This window comes from Cotesia glomerata, linkage group LG5 (genome assembly GCF_020080835.1).
Source record: "Cotesia glomerata isolate CgM1 linkage group LG5, MPM_Cglom_v2.3, whole genome shotgun sequence".
NCBI classification, from domain to species: domain Eukaryota; kingdom Metazoa; phylum Arthropoda; class Insecta; order Hymenoptera; family Braconidae; genus Cotesia; species Cotesia glomerata.
Window position 1 is genome coordinate 14,385,915 of NC_058162.1, and position 21,505 is coordinate 14,407,419.

At 37.7% G+C, this 21,505-nt stretch overlaps 2 protein-coding genes across 2 annotated transcripts; both read right to left on the reverse strand.

The window, feature by feature from the left end:
- Positions 1-17,864: 17,864 nt before the first annotated feature.
- LOC123266034 lies at positions 17,865-18,860 on the reverse strand. The gene has a single exon (XM_044730061.1). It carries the CDS (start codon positions 18,858-18,860, stop codon positions 17,865-17,867), a length of 996 nt encoding a protein of 331 aa, XP_044585996.1.
- Positions 18,234-20,559, reverse strand: LOC123265024. Its single transcript, XM_044728605.1, has 2 exons — positions 20,036-20,559; positions 18,234-19,933 (listed from the first exon to the last, which is right to left on the reverse strand). Exon 2 carries the CDS (start codon positions 19,878-19,880, stop codon positions 18,927-18,929), a length of 954 nt encoding a protein of 317 aa, XP_044584540.1. The 5' UTR covers positions 19,881-19,933; positions 20,036-20,559; the 3' UTR covers positions 18,234-18,926.
- Positions 20,560-21,505: the final 946 nt, after the last annotated feature.

Sequence of the window (21,505 nt, forward strand, 5' to 3'; positions counted from 1 at the left end):
TATATATATATATATATATATATATATATATATATATATATATATATATATATATGTATATATATATGATATGATATTAATGAAATATATAATAAGTGCATGTGGGGACTCAAGGTCAACGACAATTTATAAATAAAAAATCTATTAAATAAACATTTTTCCCGTGAACTGAATTGTGAATCTAAACGATTTTGGAATCCACCGGAAGACACACAAAAAATTTCATTAAAATCTGTCCAGCGGTTTAGGAGGAGTTCAGTGACAAACACACGCACAGAAGAAATATATATATAAAGATATATATATATATATATATATATATATATATATATATATATATATATATATAGATTATTTGATGTAAAAATAATAAATCTTGATTAAGAAATGATTTGATATAAAATATAATAAACATTCATCTTCGGAGCTGTATAACTCAAAAGCTGTTGGTCGGGGGGGATTTACGTGAAGGAACTTTTTGTATCAAATTTTATGCTCTACAAAAGCTATACACGCGTTTTTCCCAAAAAAAATTTTTTCACGTCAAAAAATCAAGTTGAAACCGAAAAAAAAATTTATTCTGTCATTGAAATAGGAAATTTAATTTTTAAATGAGCTAAGCCGCTATTGCACTTAAAGCCTTTTACCCGGCAGCATAACTTTTTATTTTTTATAAAGTATCTGATTTTCAGGTAGCTCAGAGAAAAAAAAATATCGCCTAAAAATGAAGCACCCTAAGTTACACACACGCACACACACACGCACACACACACACACACACGCACACACACACACGCACACACACACACACACACACACACACACACACACACACACACACACACACACACGAAGAATGTACCAGAATACGTTCTTAAGATCGTAACAAGCTACTTTGAAAACAGGGTCCTGAAGTATGACACGAAGAACGGTCTGAGGGAGTATGATATTACTGAAGGTGTACCACAAGGTTCAGTTCTAGGCCCACTCCTGTGCAATATTATGTATGACGGTCTATTAAGACTCTGTAACTCTGCCAAGAAACGTCAAACTCGTTGCATATGCAGATGACGTAGCCGTAGTGATCGTTGCCAAACACCTTGACGAGATAAACCATATGTTCGATCTCAATTTTGAGCGCGTTAACCGGTGGATAGACGCAGTGAACCTGCAACTGGCGCAACACAAGACTAAGGCAGTGCTTATTAACAGCAGAAAAGTGGTAGAGACCATTAAGCTGAAATTCGGCGAACAAAAAATCACATCACAACCTTATATCCGATATTTGGGAGTGATGCTTGATGCCCGACTCAACTTCAAGCAGCAAGTGGAACATGTCAGTGCCAAAGCGTCAGTAGTGAGGGCTAGTCTCGCACGACTGATGCCGAACGTCGGAGGCCTAAAGCAGAGCAGGAGGCTATTATTGTTATCAGTAGTCACATCGGTGCTCACTTACGGAATATCCATTTGGGCCGATGCACTAAAGACGCAAAAATCATGGAGAAAGGCTGGACCAGTATATCGACTGAGTGCCCTACGAGTAGCTAGCGCCTTCCGCACAATATCAGAGGAAGTAGTGTGTGTTATTTCCGGTACTCTGCCTCTCAGAGTCCTAGCTGAGGAAAGACGGAACCTATATCAACGAAAAAGGGCAATCACACTGAGCCCTGAAGAACTTAGAAGTGAAGAACGGCAACACAGCATCGCAAGATGGCAACAGGATTGGAATGCTGCAAAGAAAGGTCGGTGGACGTACCGTCTCATACCTCGGATTGATGTGTGGTTCAACCGGAGTCACGGTGAGATCAACTATTATTTAACGCAGATGTTATCAAGACACGGATGTGACCGGAAGTATCTTCACCGCTTTAAGCACGATGATACCCCAGAGTGCCCGTCCTGTCCAGGGGTCAATGAAGATGCGGGGCATGTTTCTTTTGTATGTCCACGTTTTAACCAACAGCGCGATGAGTTAGAGAAGATTCTAAAAATGAGAACCCAACCAGAGTCAATAGTAGAATCAATGTTGTCGTCAGAAGCTGCCTGGAACGCCACAAGCACTTTTGCTACAAAAGTGCTTACAGAGTTGCGATCCATTGAGAGGAAAAGAGCAAAAGACAGAATCTAGAAGGAAGAAATAACATCTTAGCCAGCAGAGGAAAGAGCGGCAGCTAATTCCTCCCCCCACGAAGAAATGCCTTACGGCGGTACCATGGGGGATCAGAGGATAGAAGAGAAAGGGGTTTAGGGTTTAGTGGGTAGGGGCGTCAGCGTCGAGTTTTAGTATGACGCTGCGTCGAGTCGCCACATATCCAGGCCAAACAGCTATGCCTAGAATCCGTACAAAGGATTCCCCCCCCCCCTAAGGAAAAAAAACACACACACACACACACACACATACATACAGACGTACGGACATCATCGTGACAATAGTCAGGAAAGCTTCCTAGGACCTCAAAACGTCGAGATCCGATGAAAACTCGATTTTCGAAAAACGGGTCAAAACCATAGACTTCCCGATTTTCGAAAATCTTCGATTTTCTTAGCGGGAAGCTAAAAAATGAATTAAAAACAAATTTTTATCACTATAAACTAGAAAAAAATAATTAATTTACATAATTGGCACATGAGGATACTATCAGTTATTAATTTTTATATTAAAATTTGGGTATAAAATTGCCAATGATACATAAATAGTAAAAAAAAAAAAACTGAAAAAAATTTTATTTTAAAATTAAAAAAAAATTATAACCCTTTATTTTCCTTTTACGAGACTATGCTCAAAATTCGTATCTTGGGAAGTAATATTTTTGAAAATTTTGAAAAAAAATCAAAGGTGTCAAACAATCTTAGAATCGCTGTTTGTAGAATGCTGAAAATGCGGGAAAGCGGAGGATCAGGTTTTTGTCTGGATATCTCAATTAAAACGCGAAAATTATTATTAAAATGAACACTATAAATTTATTTTCACTAAATACAAGTTATATTTAATATTTTAGGTCGCGGATTGTTTAAATAAAAGCGGATAAATGAAGCACTGCGTGAATAATAAAGCGAAGCCGGTTGACACGTGGTTGAACACACAGCCGGCACTGAGAAAGCGGTGAATTATTGCACAAATAACACAAATTATCTGTAACAAAAAGATACACGCGTTGCTATTGTTGCAATAACTAGCTAAAAACTAACCTAAAAACCGAACCAATTAAGGACTAATTAAATCAAAAGACGAAAGAATCTACTAATAGAATCAATCAAGCGGTAAGTGATCAATGGCGTAAAATTGATAAATGTACAGAGGGCGCTAAAAGCAAGTTCTCAAAAAAATTTTAATTCAAATCTTCAATAGTCCAATAAGCTTAATTCTATTAAAAATTTTTAACCAGAAAAAATCATTTTCAGAATATTGAAATAGCGAATAAAATAACAATTAAAGTGTAAAAATATAAATATTGTGAAATTTTAAGCTAACATTAAAAATTATTGAACTCAAAATAACTACGATTATATTGTGAATTGTATTTGCTTTTGATATCTTAATGATATTTTATGTCCAGGGCCAGGGGTTTCGTAGAGAAGGGTAAATAGTAATTCATATAAAAAAAAAGAGTAAATATGTGTGAATTGAAATATTATGTTATTGGCGATGTTCAGGTTTAGTAGCAACTAAGTTCAGAACTTTCAGAATAAAAAAATTACTTAACCTGAGAAATAATAAATCGATGTAATGAGATACACTCTCACCGCAATGTATTTGAATGTCAGTTGTGTGTGTGTGAGTGTGTACATATTTGTGTGTGTGTGAGTGTGTGTGCGTACAATTAGACGCCCTTATGGCACCCGGGCCAGATACCGGAAGCTATGAAGGCGTAGCAAAAATATTTTTTTCGGAAATTGACTTCATTTTATCTAGAACGTAAAGGAATGCAGAAAAAAATTATCCTCAAATTTTTTTTTTTTAATTTCAATTTTTGAAAAAAAATTTTTTTTTTATTTCTAGGCGTTTCAGACAAAAATATAGTGATTTCCAGAAATATTTTTCTTTATACGCCCGTACGGCATCCAAACTGAGATCCGGGAGCCATAAGAGCATATTAAAATTTTGAAAAATTTTGAGAAATTTTGAAAAACTTCCCGCTAAAAAGAATGAAAATTTTCAAAAATTTGGAAGTTATTGTTTTCACCCCGATTTTTGAAAATCCAGCATTAAGCAGATTTCGACGTTTTGAGGCCCTAGGAAGCTTTCCTGACTATTCCCGCGGTGATGTCCGTATGTCTGTATGTAAGGGGAGAGGGAAAGCGGATCCCTAGGGGCAAAGTAGACCCAAAAAAAATCTTTTTTCTTAGTTCAAGACAAATTTCAAGATAAATCAAGACAAAATTTGACAAAATTCAAGACAAATTTAAATATAAAATTTAAGACAAATTTAAAGACAAAATTTAAAGAAAAAACGTTGAATTGAGTGGAATATTGAGAGGAATACGTAGATTTAGCGGAAAATTACAGGTATGACCTTTGGCGTTGAACGTTTTCCAAATTTTTAACTTTTCGCTAAGAAAACTGAAAATTTTCCACTATAGGGAAGTTATTGACTTCGGTCCGATTTTTTAACTTCCCGCTAAGAAAATTGAAAATTTTCCACTAGAGAAGTAATTGATTTCGGTCCGTTTTTAGAAAGTCGAGTTTTCATCGGATCTGCACATTTTGAGGTCCCAGGAAGCCATTCTGACTATTCCCGCCGAGGTAGGTTTCCGGTTGTGTGAGTGTGTGTGTGTAAATAAATGTTTGTCGTTCGGTTCCTCAGAAACTAATCAAAGGATTGAATTCTATGACACGTCATTCGAAAGGGTTTATCAAAACTTAGATCTGATTAGATTTAAGAGTTAATCTACCAAGCCATAATTTATAGCTAAATTTGTCATTAAAGACAAATTTGGGAACTGAGGAAATAAAGGATAAAGGGGGGAGGAGGGACTTTACTCAGTAGGAATTTTTTGGTAACCGAAAAAATAATTCAGACAGCCCAGACCGATGAAATTTGAAAAAATTTTTGCTACTCCTTCATAGCTCCCAGTATCTAGCCCGGAAGCCATACGGGCTTCTAATTGTACGTACACACACACAAATATGCTGTTTTGCCGCCAAGGCAAAAGAAAGTTGGTCACCCCGACTCTCATAACTATACCAAAAGCTTAACCATACTCGAGACTCAACAAGAGTCATTTCTATGACTGTTCTCCGCGAACATGTCCAATAACACGTTTTGTAATGGCTGCTGCACCTGCGCACCATGAGCTAGCGGGAAGAAGCCCGGCCGGCACGAAGCACGAGGCGCGAGACGCCATGTGCGAAGTTCAGTTGTGTTTGGGACCTGTAACCGACACAATATACCCGCTAGCCTCGCTAACACTTAATTTAATTTTATTCTGTGTTTTTCATTGTGAACAATTACATAGTAATACATCCATTCTGATATTAAAGTAACTCATCTAGTTAATTAAAGTCGTATTCTTTATCGTGAAAATAATATAAATTCATCGTAATTAAATTTAAACACTTTTGATAGTTGTGACGCAGTACTTTGGTGTAGCGTCGCGGCCATTGTTTTAACTTACACGCCGGGTAATAAGACGCGTAATTTCATCACCTTTAAATATTAATTTAACTTCAAATTCTTCAGTAATGAATAATAATTAATTAGATTTCGAATAAATTTAGCTTCATAATACGCAATTTAACTTATATTAAAAATATTAAACTTAGTGCTTCTCACGTAATAATTATCAAATATTGCAATGTATTTAAATTCTCGCGAATAATGCATAATTAATCAAAATAAATTAAAAATAGTTATAATCACGAAATAATTCAAATTGACTAATTAAAATCTATTTCATGTCAATTTAACTAATCAATTTATTGTCTCAAATCATAAATACGTTCGATCCTCTCGGATCAATTGAATCGATCTTTTCAGATCAAACGCACATTGATCCTCTCGGATCAAAATCCTCAGATCCTCTCGGATCATTATTAACAGGTACCGGTTGACTTCAACAACCTAATAGCGGCTGAGATCCTTTCTCACCCTTATTGTACACCTAGTGCAATTGTTTCACTTACATACACACACTTATTCATATCATACACGACTGTATCTATCTTCGAGGAGTTTTTCTCTAGTAATTGCTAGAGTTTTCTCCCATTGGGGAATAAATTATTTATAATTATTCACCCCAACACCGAGTGTTTTATTTTAAATTAAGAATTCCTGATCCTGGTTCCTGAATAATTTAAGAAGAATAAATAATTACGGAAATTCTCCATCTTGGAGAGTTTGCGACAAAACATATGCATACACACTACTGAGATTCAAATACATTGCGTACACTCTCATTACATCAATTTATTATTTGTCAGGTTAAGTACTTTTTTTATTTTGACAGTTCTGAACTTAGTTGCTATTAAACCTGAACATCGCCAATAACTCAATATTTAAATTCACACGTATTTACTCTTTTTTTTTATATGTATTAGTATTTACCCTTCCCTACGAACCCATTGGCCCTGTTTATGTCCTTTATCGATATATTTTATAAAATAGTTAAAAAATCATAAAAATATGACTGACTCAGTCTGTAAATTTTATGGTTTGATACTACGAAACATATTATTCACTAAATTTTATTGTAAGTTTGATGTGTTAACAAATTTGTCCCAAAATTGTTGTATAATTATCTATATTTCAGTTCGTAAAAGCGAAAATTTGAAAAAAATAAATATACATGAGCCTGTAACTTTGTTGTTGTTGATGATATAAAAAAATTGACAGGAATTTTTTTAAAGAATATTAAGAGTACTACAAATTTTCCATTAAATATTTTTATCTAACTCTTACAGTTTAGATAAAAAATGCAAAAAACCGGAAATTTGAATTTCAAAGCTATGTAACAAATCAAATATTGAGAATAGAAATTCGACTTAAATGAATTTTTTGTACCAAATTTAATAATAAACAAGGTCCATCAATTCCTTTTTTTAAAAAAATAATTTCATTATAGTTTACAGGACAAAAACTAATAAAAAATCATGTTTCCCATGTTATTTAAACGGAAAAACCTTAAGTTCGATGGAGGACATCTTATAATTGAAATTTTGAGCTTCGCTTTTAACAGGAGCTTTTTTGAGACATCTTCTAAGATATTTTAGGTTAAGAGCAGAAAAGAAAAATTAGAAAACGGTTCACCCTGAAGGCCATCCCTGCAACTTCCCGCCAATTCTATAACTAAACGCTTGAAATTGCACTTATGACGTTTTTGAGCTCTTCGAGCTCATAAATACAATATGTGTGTTGTTTTAAGCTCTCCGAGCTCAAAAAATGGTTTTTGTATACTTTTGAGCTAGAGTATGAGCTCTTCAAGCTCAAAAGTTTGATAAAACACTATTTTTTGAATTTTCATAGTTTGAATTGATAGAATGAAAAATTTCGAAGTAATTCCGAAAAAACACTTTCTTCGGTTTTCTTTCGTCAACGATAACTCACAAACGAATCAACCGATTTTGACCGGACTAGCGCCGATCGACGTGGTTTTTTTATGTTAAGAGCTGATTAGTTTTTAAAATTGCTCGGTAAAGCCGTTTAAAAGTTATTCCAAAAAAACCACATTTGAAAAAAATTTTTTTTGTAGTTTTTTAAACATTTCTCAAAATTTATCGGTCCGAATCAGTCTAAGTTGTATTCAAAATCTAAGTTTAGTTAAACCCTTTCGAATGGCGCCAACCACGATCAAATCGGTCAAGCTGTTCAAAAGTTATGAGAGTTTTACATACATCCACACACACGCACACACACACACACACGCACGCACGCACACACACACACACACACACACACACACACACACACACACACACAAACTCGGGGCAGAGAGATACTGCTACCGGGCGCGTCTCCCCGAGCGGGTGGGAGAACGCTCGCTGTCCTTGGTTGACACTGAGTCTCTTAGTTGACAAGGTACAGCGGGTGGGAGCTAAATAATAATAACTGACCTAGCAAGAAGAAGATCGTTCTCTGTTGTAACCCACTGGGAGTGTCCGGAACCTGTGTCGTAGTTTCCGACGACGCAGGCCACGGCTGATGTGAGCTTGCTCTGCCGAGGTGTAAGTTACAGCAGTAGATCAGGAGCCAGCCACCTCGGGCCTTAATCAGGGAGTACGCAGTGAGTGCTAGAGATTGGAATCTTCACTGCTGCGAGCGAGTCTAGTCCGTCCGTGTATTCCGGGACTGTCTAAGTGTCGACTAGGCCTCAGGGAACTGGGGTAGGAGTACTATCACCGAGGGTACACCCGTTCCTAGTTATGACAATCCTCTCCACTCCGTACGATGCGCTGGTAAATCAAAAAAGTATGAGTAATTTACAGGAAACAAACAAGAGTGGAAACGGGCTACATGTCCAACAAGCAGCGATTGACGCAAGCGCTGAAATGAAGCGTTCGCAAGCGCTCAAACGCCTTGGAAAGCTGATCAGTGAGTTGAATGATTTCGTCCAACCAAAGGTCAACATTCATAAAAAGATAAAGGCCAAGACGACTGATGTAGCTAACGCCCTTCAAAGGTTTGAGAAGCTGGACGAGGAGTAGCACTCATCATTGCAGCGCATTTCGCATGCTACACCGGAGAAAGCCTGTCAGGCTGTCGTCGTGACTGACAAAGCAATGGACACCGGAGCCGAAGGTGACGGTGAATCAGTCGCGGAAGACAAAAGTGAAGCCAGCAACAAGTCAGGTAAGAGAAAAAATCGACCTTCTCCTGACCCAGCAATCAACCAAGTCGTGAAGAAAAAGCATTTGAAGAAAAGCCCTTCGCAAGGAGCGGCAGTACAAAGCGACTAACAGGAAAAAGCGTCGGTTTGGCAAAAAGCTCAGTCCAAGAAAGAGCTAAAACGACAGAAGAAAGAGGTGCTCCCAAAACAGATGACAAAGGAGCCCCGATTTGAACCCAAGCGAGAGAAACCGCGGAAATGGATCAGACCGGATGCTCTCATCATCCGGCTGACAGAGAAAGCAAAGTACGCCGAGATCCTGCGCCGAATAAAACAGGACATCCCTGATGATCAGGTCCGTAAAACAATAGAGAAGATCCATGAGACCAATGCTGGAGATATGCTGATAACTCTTTCAAGGAAGAACACCGACAAAGGCCAAACATTGAGAAAGACCATTGCAGATATACTGAAAGAAGACGCAAGAGTAACCTGTAAAGGACCACAGGAGGTAATTGAGATCCGAGACGTCGATGATGACACAACGAAAGACGACATCCAGGGTGCCCTACAAAAAGAAGCTGGAGATGGCTGTGAGATACCACTAGAGGCAATCAAGATCCGTAAGGCCAATAGAGGTACTCAAATTGCCACAGTCATTCTACCAGCAGCAACAGCACAGAAACTACTGGATGGAATTAGCAAAATCCGGATTGGTTGGGTTAATTGCCGAATAAGGGCAACGAAGAGACCTATTCAATGCTTTAAATGCTGGCATTTCGGACATCATGGATCCCAGTGCAGAAGCAAGAAGGACCGGTCGAAGCTTTGCATCAGGTGCGGACAAGAAGGGCACAAGATTGCTGATTGTAAAAATCCAGCCAAATGTGCATTATGTGCTGAGATTGAAAGTGCAGAGAATGTTGCCCACCATGCCGGTACTTATAAGTGCCCGTTATTTCAAGAGGCACTCCAGAAGTTGACGAACAAACAAACATGAGGATACTGCAGCTCAATCTTAACCATTGTGAGGCAGCGCATGACCTGCTCGTGCAATCCGTGCGAGAACTAGAGCTTGACTTGGTACTGATAGCAGAGCCATATAAACACCTGAGTACCCAACCCTGGGAATCTGACAGCACATCCAAAGCTGTCATCTGGTCATGTGGCAAGCTCCCTTTCCAAAATGCAGTCGACAACAGCAATGCCGGCTTTGTAGCAGTATCAGTAGAGGGCATCCGCTTCTATAGCTGTTACGCACCACCTAGCCTCTCTACTGTCGAATTCACCGCATTTCTGGATCGACTTACCGAGGACGCGAAGCATTACCACCCAGTGGCAATAGCCGGGGACTTCAACGCCTGGGCAGTAGACTGGGGCAGCAAGCATACAAACGCGCGAGGAAAGGAACTACTAGAAGCCTTTTCTACATTAGATGTAGTACTGCTCAACAGTGGTGATACACTAACCTACACCAAAGGAGACGCAAGTTCTATTGTAGATCTCACTTTCGTCAGTAGCAGCTTCACCAGAGGTAATATCAACTGGAAGGTGATGGATATCTACACAGCCAGCAACCACAACGCGATTCTCTGGGAAATATCAAGCGTCCAGATCCCGAGAAGACCTAAAAAGCAACTTAACACCATTGGTTGGAAGGTAAAAACTCTTGAACCAAGTGCATTGTTAGTAGCTCTCAATAGTGACCATATTATCGCAGGCTGCGCAGAAGAGAAAACCAAGGATCTGATGAAAAGAGTGACCCAGGCTTGTGACGCCAGTATGTCTCGTAGACGTGGCATGAACACAAGACCTTCCGTTCACTGGTGGAACGACCACATCAACGCCCTTCGTAAAGAGTGTCATCAGAAGAGAAGAATATCTCAGCGTGGCTACCGACGACCTAACTCTGCGGAGCTGGTCACAGAGTACAAAAAAGCCCGTCGATCGCTGACTAAGGCCATCAAAGATAGCAAAAGAAAATGCTGGAAGGAGCTCATCAACAAGGTGGACAGAAATTTGTGGAGTAGGCCGTATAAGGTGGTCACGACCCATCTTAAAAACCAGCTAATGTCATCACCTACGTGTCCTCAACTCTTACAGAAGATCGTAAACGCGTTGGTCCCCGAACAAAGCGAGTTTAACTACCTACTAGCGCAGGTTTAGGCATTTCCGGTAAAAATTAAAAATTTGGCCGGAAGTGCCCAAACTAAGCTTCTGTTAAAAAATTCTATGAAAATCAAATATATCGTCTCACTCCAAAATATCTCAGGAAATGCCCAAACGCAGCCCCTGTTAAAAGCGGAACTCAAAATTCCAATTTTAAAAGGTTCTCCACGGTAGTTACATTTTGGCACACCTTAATATATATATATATATATATATATATATATATATATATATATATATATATATATATATATATATATATATCTATATACTAGCTGACCCGGCAAACGTTGTTTTGCCATGTGAATAATTTCTAGAGAATTTCTAGTGTAGAAAAAAAATTACTAACTTATTGGAAGTGTATAAGGATGTAGAATATGAGTGAAAAAGGCCTGGAGCGCTGTGAACGATGAAGGAATGTTGTTTAAAAATAACAAAACACCAAACATTAATTGTTTTAATTTATTAAAAGTAATAATTATTTATATAATTAATTAATTACATAATATTAATCTCTTAATGCTGCAGCGTGAACAATATTTTTTATATATGCAACGTATAATTGTCCGTGTGAAAAACATGGTGTGCTCAAATCTAAGCCACAAACAGACATTGTTTGGGATTTATTACTAGTCATTGCAAATTCCAACCTAATCGGAAATTGAATACGCTTAAATTGAATTGGCACATCTGTGGGTATAATAGGTATTCGTGGTATCAATATATTTTCACCTCGAAACTTGCCATTTAAAATGGTGCCTTCGATAACGTTTTTCATTAATTTTTTAATGACTAATCGCGTAGTTTTTTTTTTTTGTTTAAATGTTTGTTTATTCAAAAAAAAAATACTTCTTACATTATTAATACATGTGTAAGACTCGAGGTTTATATTTTGTATCCCACTCATATTTATTTATACATCTACAAGTAATAACCCGACAATGACTACGGAATGAGACAGTTAATGAAAGCCAATATAATTAAGGGATGACAATGACTGGGTGACGTTGCACTAGGACCCATCGCGTGAGGTCCTCATGAAGGGTGGCGTCTGAATGCCCCTAACAATCTCTCTCGTAGTCCTCTCAACCCTCGTTGAGTGGGGGCGAGTCTTGTCATGGGCTGGGGGTAAGACCTTACGTCACAGATCTCGGGCCTCACGATATTCGACAGCCGTCAGCCTCGGCAATAAGAATAGCGTTGCTTACAGTCGGCCGTCCTGATGATGCTCGCGTCCTCGCGACTAGTGGTCAGCTGCTCGTTCAAGTGACCATGTCACTTTGCCTGCTATATCACTACTTTTGACCTAAAATAATATTCGAGTATTATCAGTATTTGAAAAATATAAGATATCATGCAATATCATGCAGCCATTCCTATTGTAAGATCAAAGCCGTTCTCTTTTTTATCAAAAATCAACAACACATTACAATTAGACAATAATCATGTGCATCCTCTACCTACTGGACTCAGGGCATGTGTCTATACCGCTGATCCAGTCATACATGCTTAAACTTTAGAGCCGACCAATTGGCACCAGTGACTTCGTATCTGACTCAGCCGTCCACCGGATACGAATCACTACTTGCCATATAGCTTGTCTGCAGCTCTAAATTTTAACATTCCATTCAATTTTCATGCGTACAATTTCAAGCTTAACCCATTTACGTCGTTAGTACTCAATAACGATTGCATGCTTCGTGACAGATATCACTAAAACCACTAGCAGTACGGAGAAACCACCGCCAACCGGCGCTTGATCGATTAAGATCTTCGCAGTTTCTCGACGTAACCACCAGGACGTTGGAGTCGTCGCCCGGTCATTACTGACCGCCCGATCGTTCAACGATCACACGACTCATATCGGCTTTCGCCAATTAAACCACTAGTAGTGCGGAGAAGCTACTCCCATACGGCACTTGATCGATTCCCTAATCTTGCAGTCTCTCGACGCAACTACTAGGACGATGACTCCCTAGCCAGCATTAGGATGCAAATCCTCCTCCATCTGGCCTCCATTTGTAATGAGTTAGGTCATATTCGGTGCACTAATGAAGTATCCTTGCTGCTACAGAGCTCATGATCACTCCAGCTGTTCACCAACTCCTCCAGGTTCGCACTAATAAGTGCCGATTGTTGCTGCAACCGCTTAATTTTACACTGTCAAGAGTTGAACGGCCAACGTGATAGTCCAACTCAGCTTTTTATCTAGAACAGATTAAGAGTGTCGACGATGTAACGTCTTACCACTGAAATCCCTTCAAGATTCCTGGTTTTCCATCTACAATCATAATGACGGTCCATGACGTACTCGATGCACACGTTCGTGCATCTCATGCACTATCGTCAATTGTTGAAAGATCTTCAACAGCTATCGCTGCCGTCCATACTGACTCGGTAATATCTGTACAACGGTTACTCGAGCAACAGACGTATCTCAGACGAGTTGATACTTCAGCACTCGTCAGAACCACCTTCGAAGCTTAGTCAGAAACTTTGAAGACATGAATTAACATTTTAGCTAGAGACAGATGTAATGCTCTCGACGTTATATAAATCTTATCTTCATCAAGCTTTAATTACAATAACTTAATAATTATTTTATTTAATTTTTAATGGTTACTATGCTCACATATTCTATCGCTGAAATTCCAGCTTGAATTTCAATCATATTTTATACAGGTACGAGAAACCACATTTCGTTCACTCAACATCCAAAAAGGACATATAGCTGATTCCCCTTACTTTAAGATACTCAACGTACTCAAAGTTAGACCATAGCAATTCTAACAACCGATACTTCATAGCTGATGTGACAATATACTCTAACCAATATCCACGACCCTTTTTTTTTTTTTTGAGGTCCAGTTGACCTGAGTTTACTACCTGACTATTACTTGTCGTAAAATTAACCCGCAGTCTTAAACAAAACTACTATTGTTTAAGGGACAGTAACTGCGCTACTGTACAGATTCAAACCAAACTATTTTGCAATTACGTAAATATCGATCTTGTTGACCGACGTTTCTATTACTTTAAGATCTTAAAATCTTGTTCTGTCGGCAGGGCATTCAATAATTTCGTAGTAGTCCGATACCACATGGTGATTTTAAAAATGATAATTTCGATTACAATTTAAATTTGCAAACTTCATCCGAGTATTGTGCGATATTAATTGACAATGCTCAGTGATAACTCTTCGCAAAAATACCGATATGAATTTAGAATATAGTGCTGAATTATTTAATCGCTCATCTAATTCTTCATCTTTCTAGTATGCAATTAGTACATCAATTAATGACCTAGCATTCACAATAATCGACTTCAATAATCTATACTAATATTATAAAGGGGAAAGAGTTGATTGTTTGTTTGCATTGAATGGACTCCGGAACTACTGAACCGATTTGCAAAATTCTTTCACCGTTGGGAAGCTACACTATCCCCGGATGACATAGGCTATATTATATTTTCAAATTATTGTTAAATACCCTGCGAAGCCGGGGTAGACTGCTAGTCATTAATATTATTAATTATTTATCTTTAACTTTCATCCATCAACTATATACTTTGTCAATTTATAACTGACAATTCTACTTTACGATATCAAACGCTTAACTATTTTATTTACATCTTGTTTAAAAATGTCTAGCCAATTCGATATTATTACGGGATGTTAAAATTTGTTAAATAACATCTCTTACAAAACTATCTGATTTTTCTAACTCAAATGATAGTGCTATCATACTAACGTAAGGTTGGTGAAATTAGATAATTATCTTTCGTTTTAACTAGCTTACAATCAATGCTGAGGAGCATTTCAATAATACAGTACACAATAATTATTTACAATCTATTGTAGGACTACTTCGTACTTTGTGCATTATACCGATGAGTTTACTTAGCCCGTAACCGACAAATGGTTGCCACTCAACTTTTGAGTACTTACAATAAGGCAATAAAACAAGGGTTTTTTGCGAGATAAAGACTCGGCTGTGAGAAAACTAAACCCGAGGTTTCCTCGTATAGTAATTCTAATACTATGTCCTTGAAACCATCTGTTTTGTGTTGTTATGTTTTTAAAATTTTCTTAAACTCGACTCAACATAATTTTTCTACCAACAATGAATTTTACTTATTGAGTTACTGGCAAACACGTAATATTTATTTTCAACGACTAACGAAAAGGATATTTTGAACTTTTCAAAGACTTTAACTAGAAACACTTTTATACCAACATGTGTTATTTAGGCATTTCGAATTTCTACGTTATAACTATTTACTAGTTTCTACTTTCTCCTTTGTGTATTGTTCACAAAATATATGTGACCGCCGGGTTCTATTTTATAGTTTTGCCAAAGATAATTTCTTCAAACTTGGCGTCATATATTTTATATATATTATTAACATGCTTATTCATTATTTTTCAATCAGATTTGAGTATATATACTAACTATACCTAACAATAAGTTCGTTTTCCGAATTGTTAATCTTTGCAATTTGCAATAACTCCACATTAATAAAATCAATCATTCTACTCTCTTATAGCTAACTAATATCCAATTGTAACGATTAAAAATCAAGGCGTTACTAAATTATATTGTGATTCTGATTAAGACTACTGCTTATTTATTTTGAAAATGTATAGTTACTTATAACCGCGACAACATTCTTTGGAACCGCATAGCGAGTACTCACTACTTGATTGCGCAAGTATATCAATGCTACATCCGGTATGCATAATTCGGAGTTCTGCTTCATTATTTATTAATTTACTATTTCTTCATGTTATTATAATTACTACTTGCAATAACACTTTATTTATTATCGAGCAAGCATTACTAAGCCGACTTGATTATACCTATTAATACACTAACTCAAGTTATATCATAATTAATTATTTTTAACTTCTACATTACCAAATTTATCGTTCATTATAACCATGACAATCAGTGTCGTATTACCAAATGAGCGATGATGAGTTGACCAGCTTAAGGCCCTGATTCTTCATTTGCTGATGAACTATTTTATCGTAACCATCCGTTGTTGATGTCGCTTTGACGTTGAATCCAGTAACTTCTTTTGCGTTGAACTCATCATCCATTCTCTGCACCCGATTTCTGGTGAACTCGCTGAGAATGCAATTTCAGTTGCAAAACAGCTCACCATTGAGTTGTTCTGCTTCTTCATAATTCCACTTTCTCCAGATGCTTCAATCCTGTTTCCTTCTGCAAGTACGATGCCTCTACGAAGTCTATCTCAACCGCAGCTATGGATATTCTTAACTACTTCAATTTTTAGAGAAGTTACAATTTTCGAAGATGTAGTAACATGACCTTGGGTGATCTAACTACAAGGTAGCCAAATTTGATAATTGAGTCAAGTTGACCCAGCACTCAACCTATTGACCTTGAAACTGATGCGAAACAACAACATTTGCACTAACAATAACTTCTCAATTATAATTAATATATTATAACTCATAATAACACTAATACACCACACCTTCCACGGAACACGGATTTCCAATCCCACTTCTGATCTGTAAGACTCGAGGTTTATATTTTGTATACCACTCATATTTATTTATACATCTACAAGTAATAACCCGACAATGACTACGGAATGAGACAGTTAATGAAAGCCAATATAATTAAGGGATGACAATGACTGGGTGACGTTGTACTAGGACCCATCGCGTGAGGTCCTCATGAAGGGTGGCGTCTGAATGCTCCTAACAATCTCTCTCGTAGTCCTCTCAACCCTCGTTGAGTGGGGGCGAGTCTTGTCACGGGCTGGGGGTAAGACCTTACGTCACAGATCTCGGGCCTCACGATACTCGACAGCCGTCAGCCTCGGCAATAAGAATAGCGTTGCTGACACATGAGTGATTGGCTAAACAAACAGAATTTAAAAAAGCCATACAATTTTTGAGTAATGAAAATAAAAAAAATCATTTAAACAAGAAAAGATCGCAGTTTACGGTACGCTCAAGTTTTGAGTCACTGTTTTTTTTTTTTTTTATATTAATCTGGTTCTGAATAATTGTTTTTGGTGCAGCCGAGGCTATAGTTCCACTCGTTCGTGAGATAAGAATTTTTTGATTTTATGGAAAAATAGAGAAAAAAAAAAAACCATATCTTTACTCTGTAATTAACTAATCGCGTACCGTTGCATAGCCGTGGCAGGTTCAAATTACAAAGAAAAATAATTGGAGATCCAACCTTCAATTGTAAGCTATGTGGTGGCATGCCTGGCAAATCTAGTGAGTTCAAAAACTCTGTTGGAAAATTTACAGCTTCAGTGTCATCGCAAACTGTATCAATAGATTTATACGATACCAAGTCCCCTGGCAATAACTGTATATCTTCAGATTTAAAATAACAATGTCCACATTTTTTGCAGCTAACATTGCTCTTTCTGCAAGCCACTCGAGATTTATGTAATTTGTGTGTACATCGGGAAATATTTGTTCAATAAGAGCATCTTGCGAATCAATGATTGTGCAGAAATCATTCGCTAATTTTATGTATCCAGTTTCAGCTATAGTGACTTTTCCATCGCCGATATCTAAGAGTTGTTTTGAGAATGTTTCAGCGGATGGATCTTGAAGCATTTGAACGCGCATATTTACTTTCAGCTGTACTATTTCAAAATTACGCCACAATGTCGATGATTTTAAGCAGGCGTTGATTTCATCTGCGTATGTTGAACGTGGAATGACAGGAAGTGATTGTCTGAAGTCTCCTGAAAGGACTAACAGAGCGCCACCAAATAGTTTGTCGTTGTTTTTAATATCTTTCAATGTCCTGTTCAACGCCTCAAGCGAATGTTTGTGTGCCATGGTACATTCATCCCAGATGATAATTTTACACTGTTTCAGCATTGTGGCTATGGACGATTATTTTTTTATGTTGCACACTGCGTCAGGGTTATTTTGAATATTTAGTTCCACCTGGTGCATCTAAAAAGAAGAACCCACCTTGTCCTGTTGAAACTGCGAGCATAATGCGGTTGTAAATGGTTCTTTGTTCTTCATTCATTAGTGGGACATTGCGAGTAACAATCGCCGCCGTTTCTACAGTGTTGTACTGCATTTCACGATTCATTTCAGTGTTAATTAAATCAGTTGCATCTCGATTAGGCGAATTCATACCGAAATGACTGAGTGGTAAGTTGGCAATGATAATGCAAAGATCCTCAATAGCAATCAATGCTTTATTGTACATATCGTCGCTGAATTTTATCGCTAGATCGTTACACCGTGAACGATGTTGATGCAATATATCATCAGTCATTGAATCTTTGTGATTATTCCACAATATCTCTGCTCGGGCTGGAAAACATGTAGTCAACACTATAGCGAATAGTAGACGAATTTGTATTGCTGTACAGTTCAATGCTGCTTCAGCACGCATACATTCCCACTGATTGTCATCTTCTAGCAAGCCGATTGCAAGGCATGCATCTTTATACGTTGTATACTGTTGCCCATTCACTTTACGTATATCTTGAAATGACAATGGGCCAGTAACATTAACCAACAATAGTCGAAGATAAAAGCACTCAGTCTGTCTTGGATTCACTGTAAATACTCGCCCCAAGGCGTTTGATTTGAATAAATTGGGGCATGCATCAACTGGTGAGCCTTGCTTGCGGGGTATCCATTGTTTTGTTTGAGCCCATGTGAAATAGCGTGGTACTTGTGAATAGAGTAAAGTACGTGCAAAGGCAACAAAATCATCCGCACGATTACACAATTCAAAAAATTCAGTGAGTGTATATTTTGGTGGATTTATAGCACCATCAATCGCTGTCTCGTTCGTGAAATATGCACGCTGACCATTTTCAAGATGAACGGCTAACTGAACAACTGCTGGATCCCGTTCATGAATTGGAAAACCAAAAGATACGCCAAACAGCTTCATTGGAGCTGATGTACCGACCTATTTGGTAGAGCGTTATTTCATCGTTTCTATTTACTGGAGGAGCATTCACATTGGTATTTTCCACTCTAGACACCGCCATGTCACCGCCATGTCACTGCAGAACTCAACATTAATATGAACATTGTATGTTTTGCTCAGCAGGGGCGAATATGGCACGACCCAACGATTGTCAATATCAATGTCTGTGTTGCTGATGTTTTCAATAAATAATTGTCCGCCATTATCTGAATTTCTTCGACGACATATTGGATATCCGTCGACATTTGTGATTGTATCGTTAGTGAAATCTTCAGGGAAATTTTTTGTACATTTTTCATCTGACATGCAAGGCGATGAACGATTAAAAGTACCGCATGGGCCATGAATCATGTTTGCTGTAACAATATCAAACAGCAATTGATCACTAGACGGATCGGGAATTTCTGCAGAAATTATATTATCTATTTCTTCAGGACGGATTTTGTCGATTAACCAAACCAAAATGTGGGCATGAGGTAATCCTCGCTTTTGCCACTCAACCGAACACATCCAGCAACGTGTGGGACCGAATACATGTGATTTAGTAATAAAATTTATTAGTGACTTCAGCTTTTGTCTAAACACACGTGCTGTAATGTCATGACGATGTATTGCATTTTGGCCAGGCAACAGCAAAGATGTAATCTCTGGCCATTTTGGATTACATGTGAACGTGATAAATGAACACGGTCGCCCATATTTGCGCACGAAAGTCAGAGCATCCTGTATATACTCTCGCATATGACGTGGACTGCCTACGTACGATGATGGTAGAATGACAGAGTTACCAATTTCGGCGGCGTCGGCGTTGTTGACAATAGCGTCTCGCAAGTGAATGTACTCTTCCACACGTAGCTTGAGTTGATTATATCGTAAGTATCGTAGTCGTTTGCCTTCTATCTTCGCGCACATGTCGACCATGAATTGTTGACAAAGCTCTCGAAATCGTAGAATGACGTTATCCAGCCCGCGTCTAATCATCAATCTATACGCATAATAATCCTTCGAGCTAATGTTCTTGTTTGTTTCGGCTCCTGTAATAATATATTCATAAATATTAATTTAAGTTAATTGCGTTTAATAATTTGATTGTTTTGTTAAAAGTGTAATAATCAAATTCATAATAAATGAAGTACCTGATACGGGATCTCGTTGTTTAATATTTATGCTATATCCGTCTTGTCCCTTTCAGAAGATTAGCGGATATTGGAGAGCGTCATATGAACGGTGTGTATCAGCAATGAACTGAAGATTATTATTTCTCCTACGAATCACAATTTCTCGTGCACCTGTACGATCGCCAACCATGATTCCAGCAACGTCGTCAGCAACAGGTGCATTGAATCTACGAATGTGTTCTCCAGCTGGTGTTTTATCAGGATTAATAACAATAGCGTGATTATCGCTTTCTAATTTGTGCATGTGGGATTTGAATATTTTCAACAATTCATTATGCTCATTCAATAGAGCATCCAGCTCGCTGACGATGCGTCTAGCAAAGAATGAATCAAGGTTATTGTAGCCACAACGTGCATCCACCCGATTGGCTAGTGCGCTTCCGGAGTCCTCGCCGCCCATAAAGTAGATTTGTAAAAATTTATGTGGTTCGTTTGGCATTGGCAGCAATGAGCCTATTTTATGATAAACTTGGCCTCTGATTTTAAATGTAGAATTGTATTGTTGACCATTTGCATTAGTATTTTGAACTATTTCTGTTGCTCCGAACGATGTCATTTGAAAGCATGAGTTGAATGTTCGAATGGACTTCAGGAACACGTTAGAATCTGGATCTGTGCCGATAAGCAAACCGTTCAATGGTTCCGGTGGTGTTTCAATTACAGGTAGTTGTACCTTCCCTGACGCGCAACACATCCCGGCTGGTTCATTTTTGAATTTCAAAGCATGACAATACGGGCATTCTTTGTCCATAGCACCAATTACTACTTTTGAATGAGCATAATATTCAATATCGGGCTCATACTGGAATGCTAGACGCAGAAATGATGTAGCTACAAATGCTCGATGTGCCTGTTGGCGTTGTTGGTCATTCGCTCTGCGTCTATTGACAGTAAAACGGTGTGATTGTCGTTGTTCTAATCTCATGACTTCATTGCGTTCAGCTCGTGTATCGTCTGATTGTTCTTGACGCAATTGCGCCATTCTCACACGCGCTCCAGTATTTTCTTCCTGAACTTGTTCTTCGGTTCTTTGGGCTCTTCTATTTCGAATGCTTCTAGATTTATTTGTATCACGGCTCAAATTGGCCCCTTTGCGTTTTGTTGGCATTGTTCACTGTACAATACAAAACACACATGAATAGAACTGATTGAATTATTTAATTATTATATTAATCATTTATTTTATCTTTGATTACATTAAATATACATGTAAAAATTAGATAGTTTCACGAAAGCGAAAAATTTTATGTTTCTTAATTATATCGAAAATACATATTGTTAGAAATAGTGAAAAAAAATTCTGTCGAAGTTAGAGCTCTTATAAGTAAACACAAAAAAAAATTTCCCAATTGTAATAAAAATCTAACTTTCACCGAATTCGTTTTTCACCATTCCCAACAATATTTTCGTTATAAATAAAAAAGAATA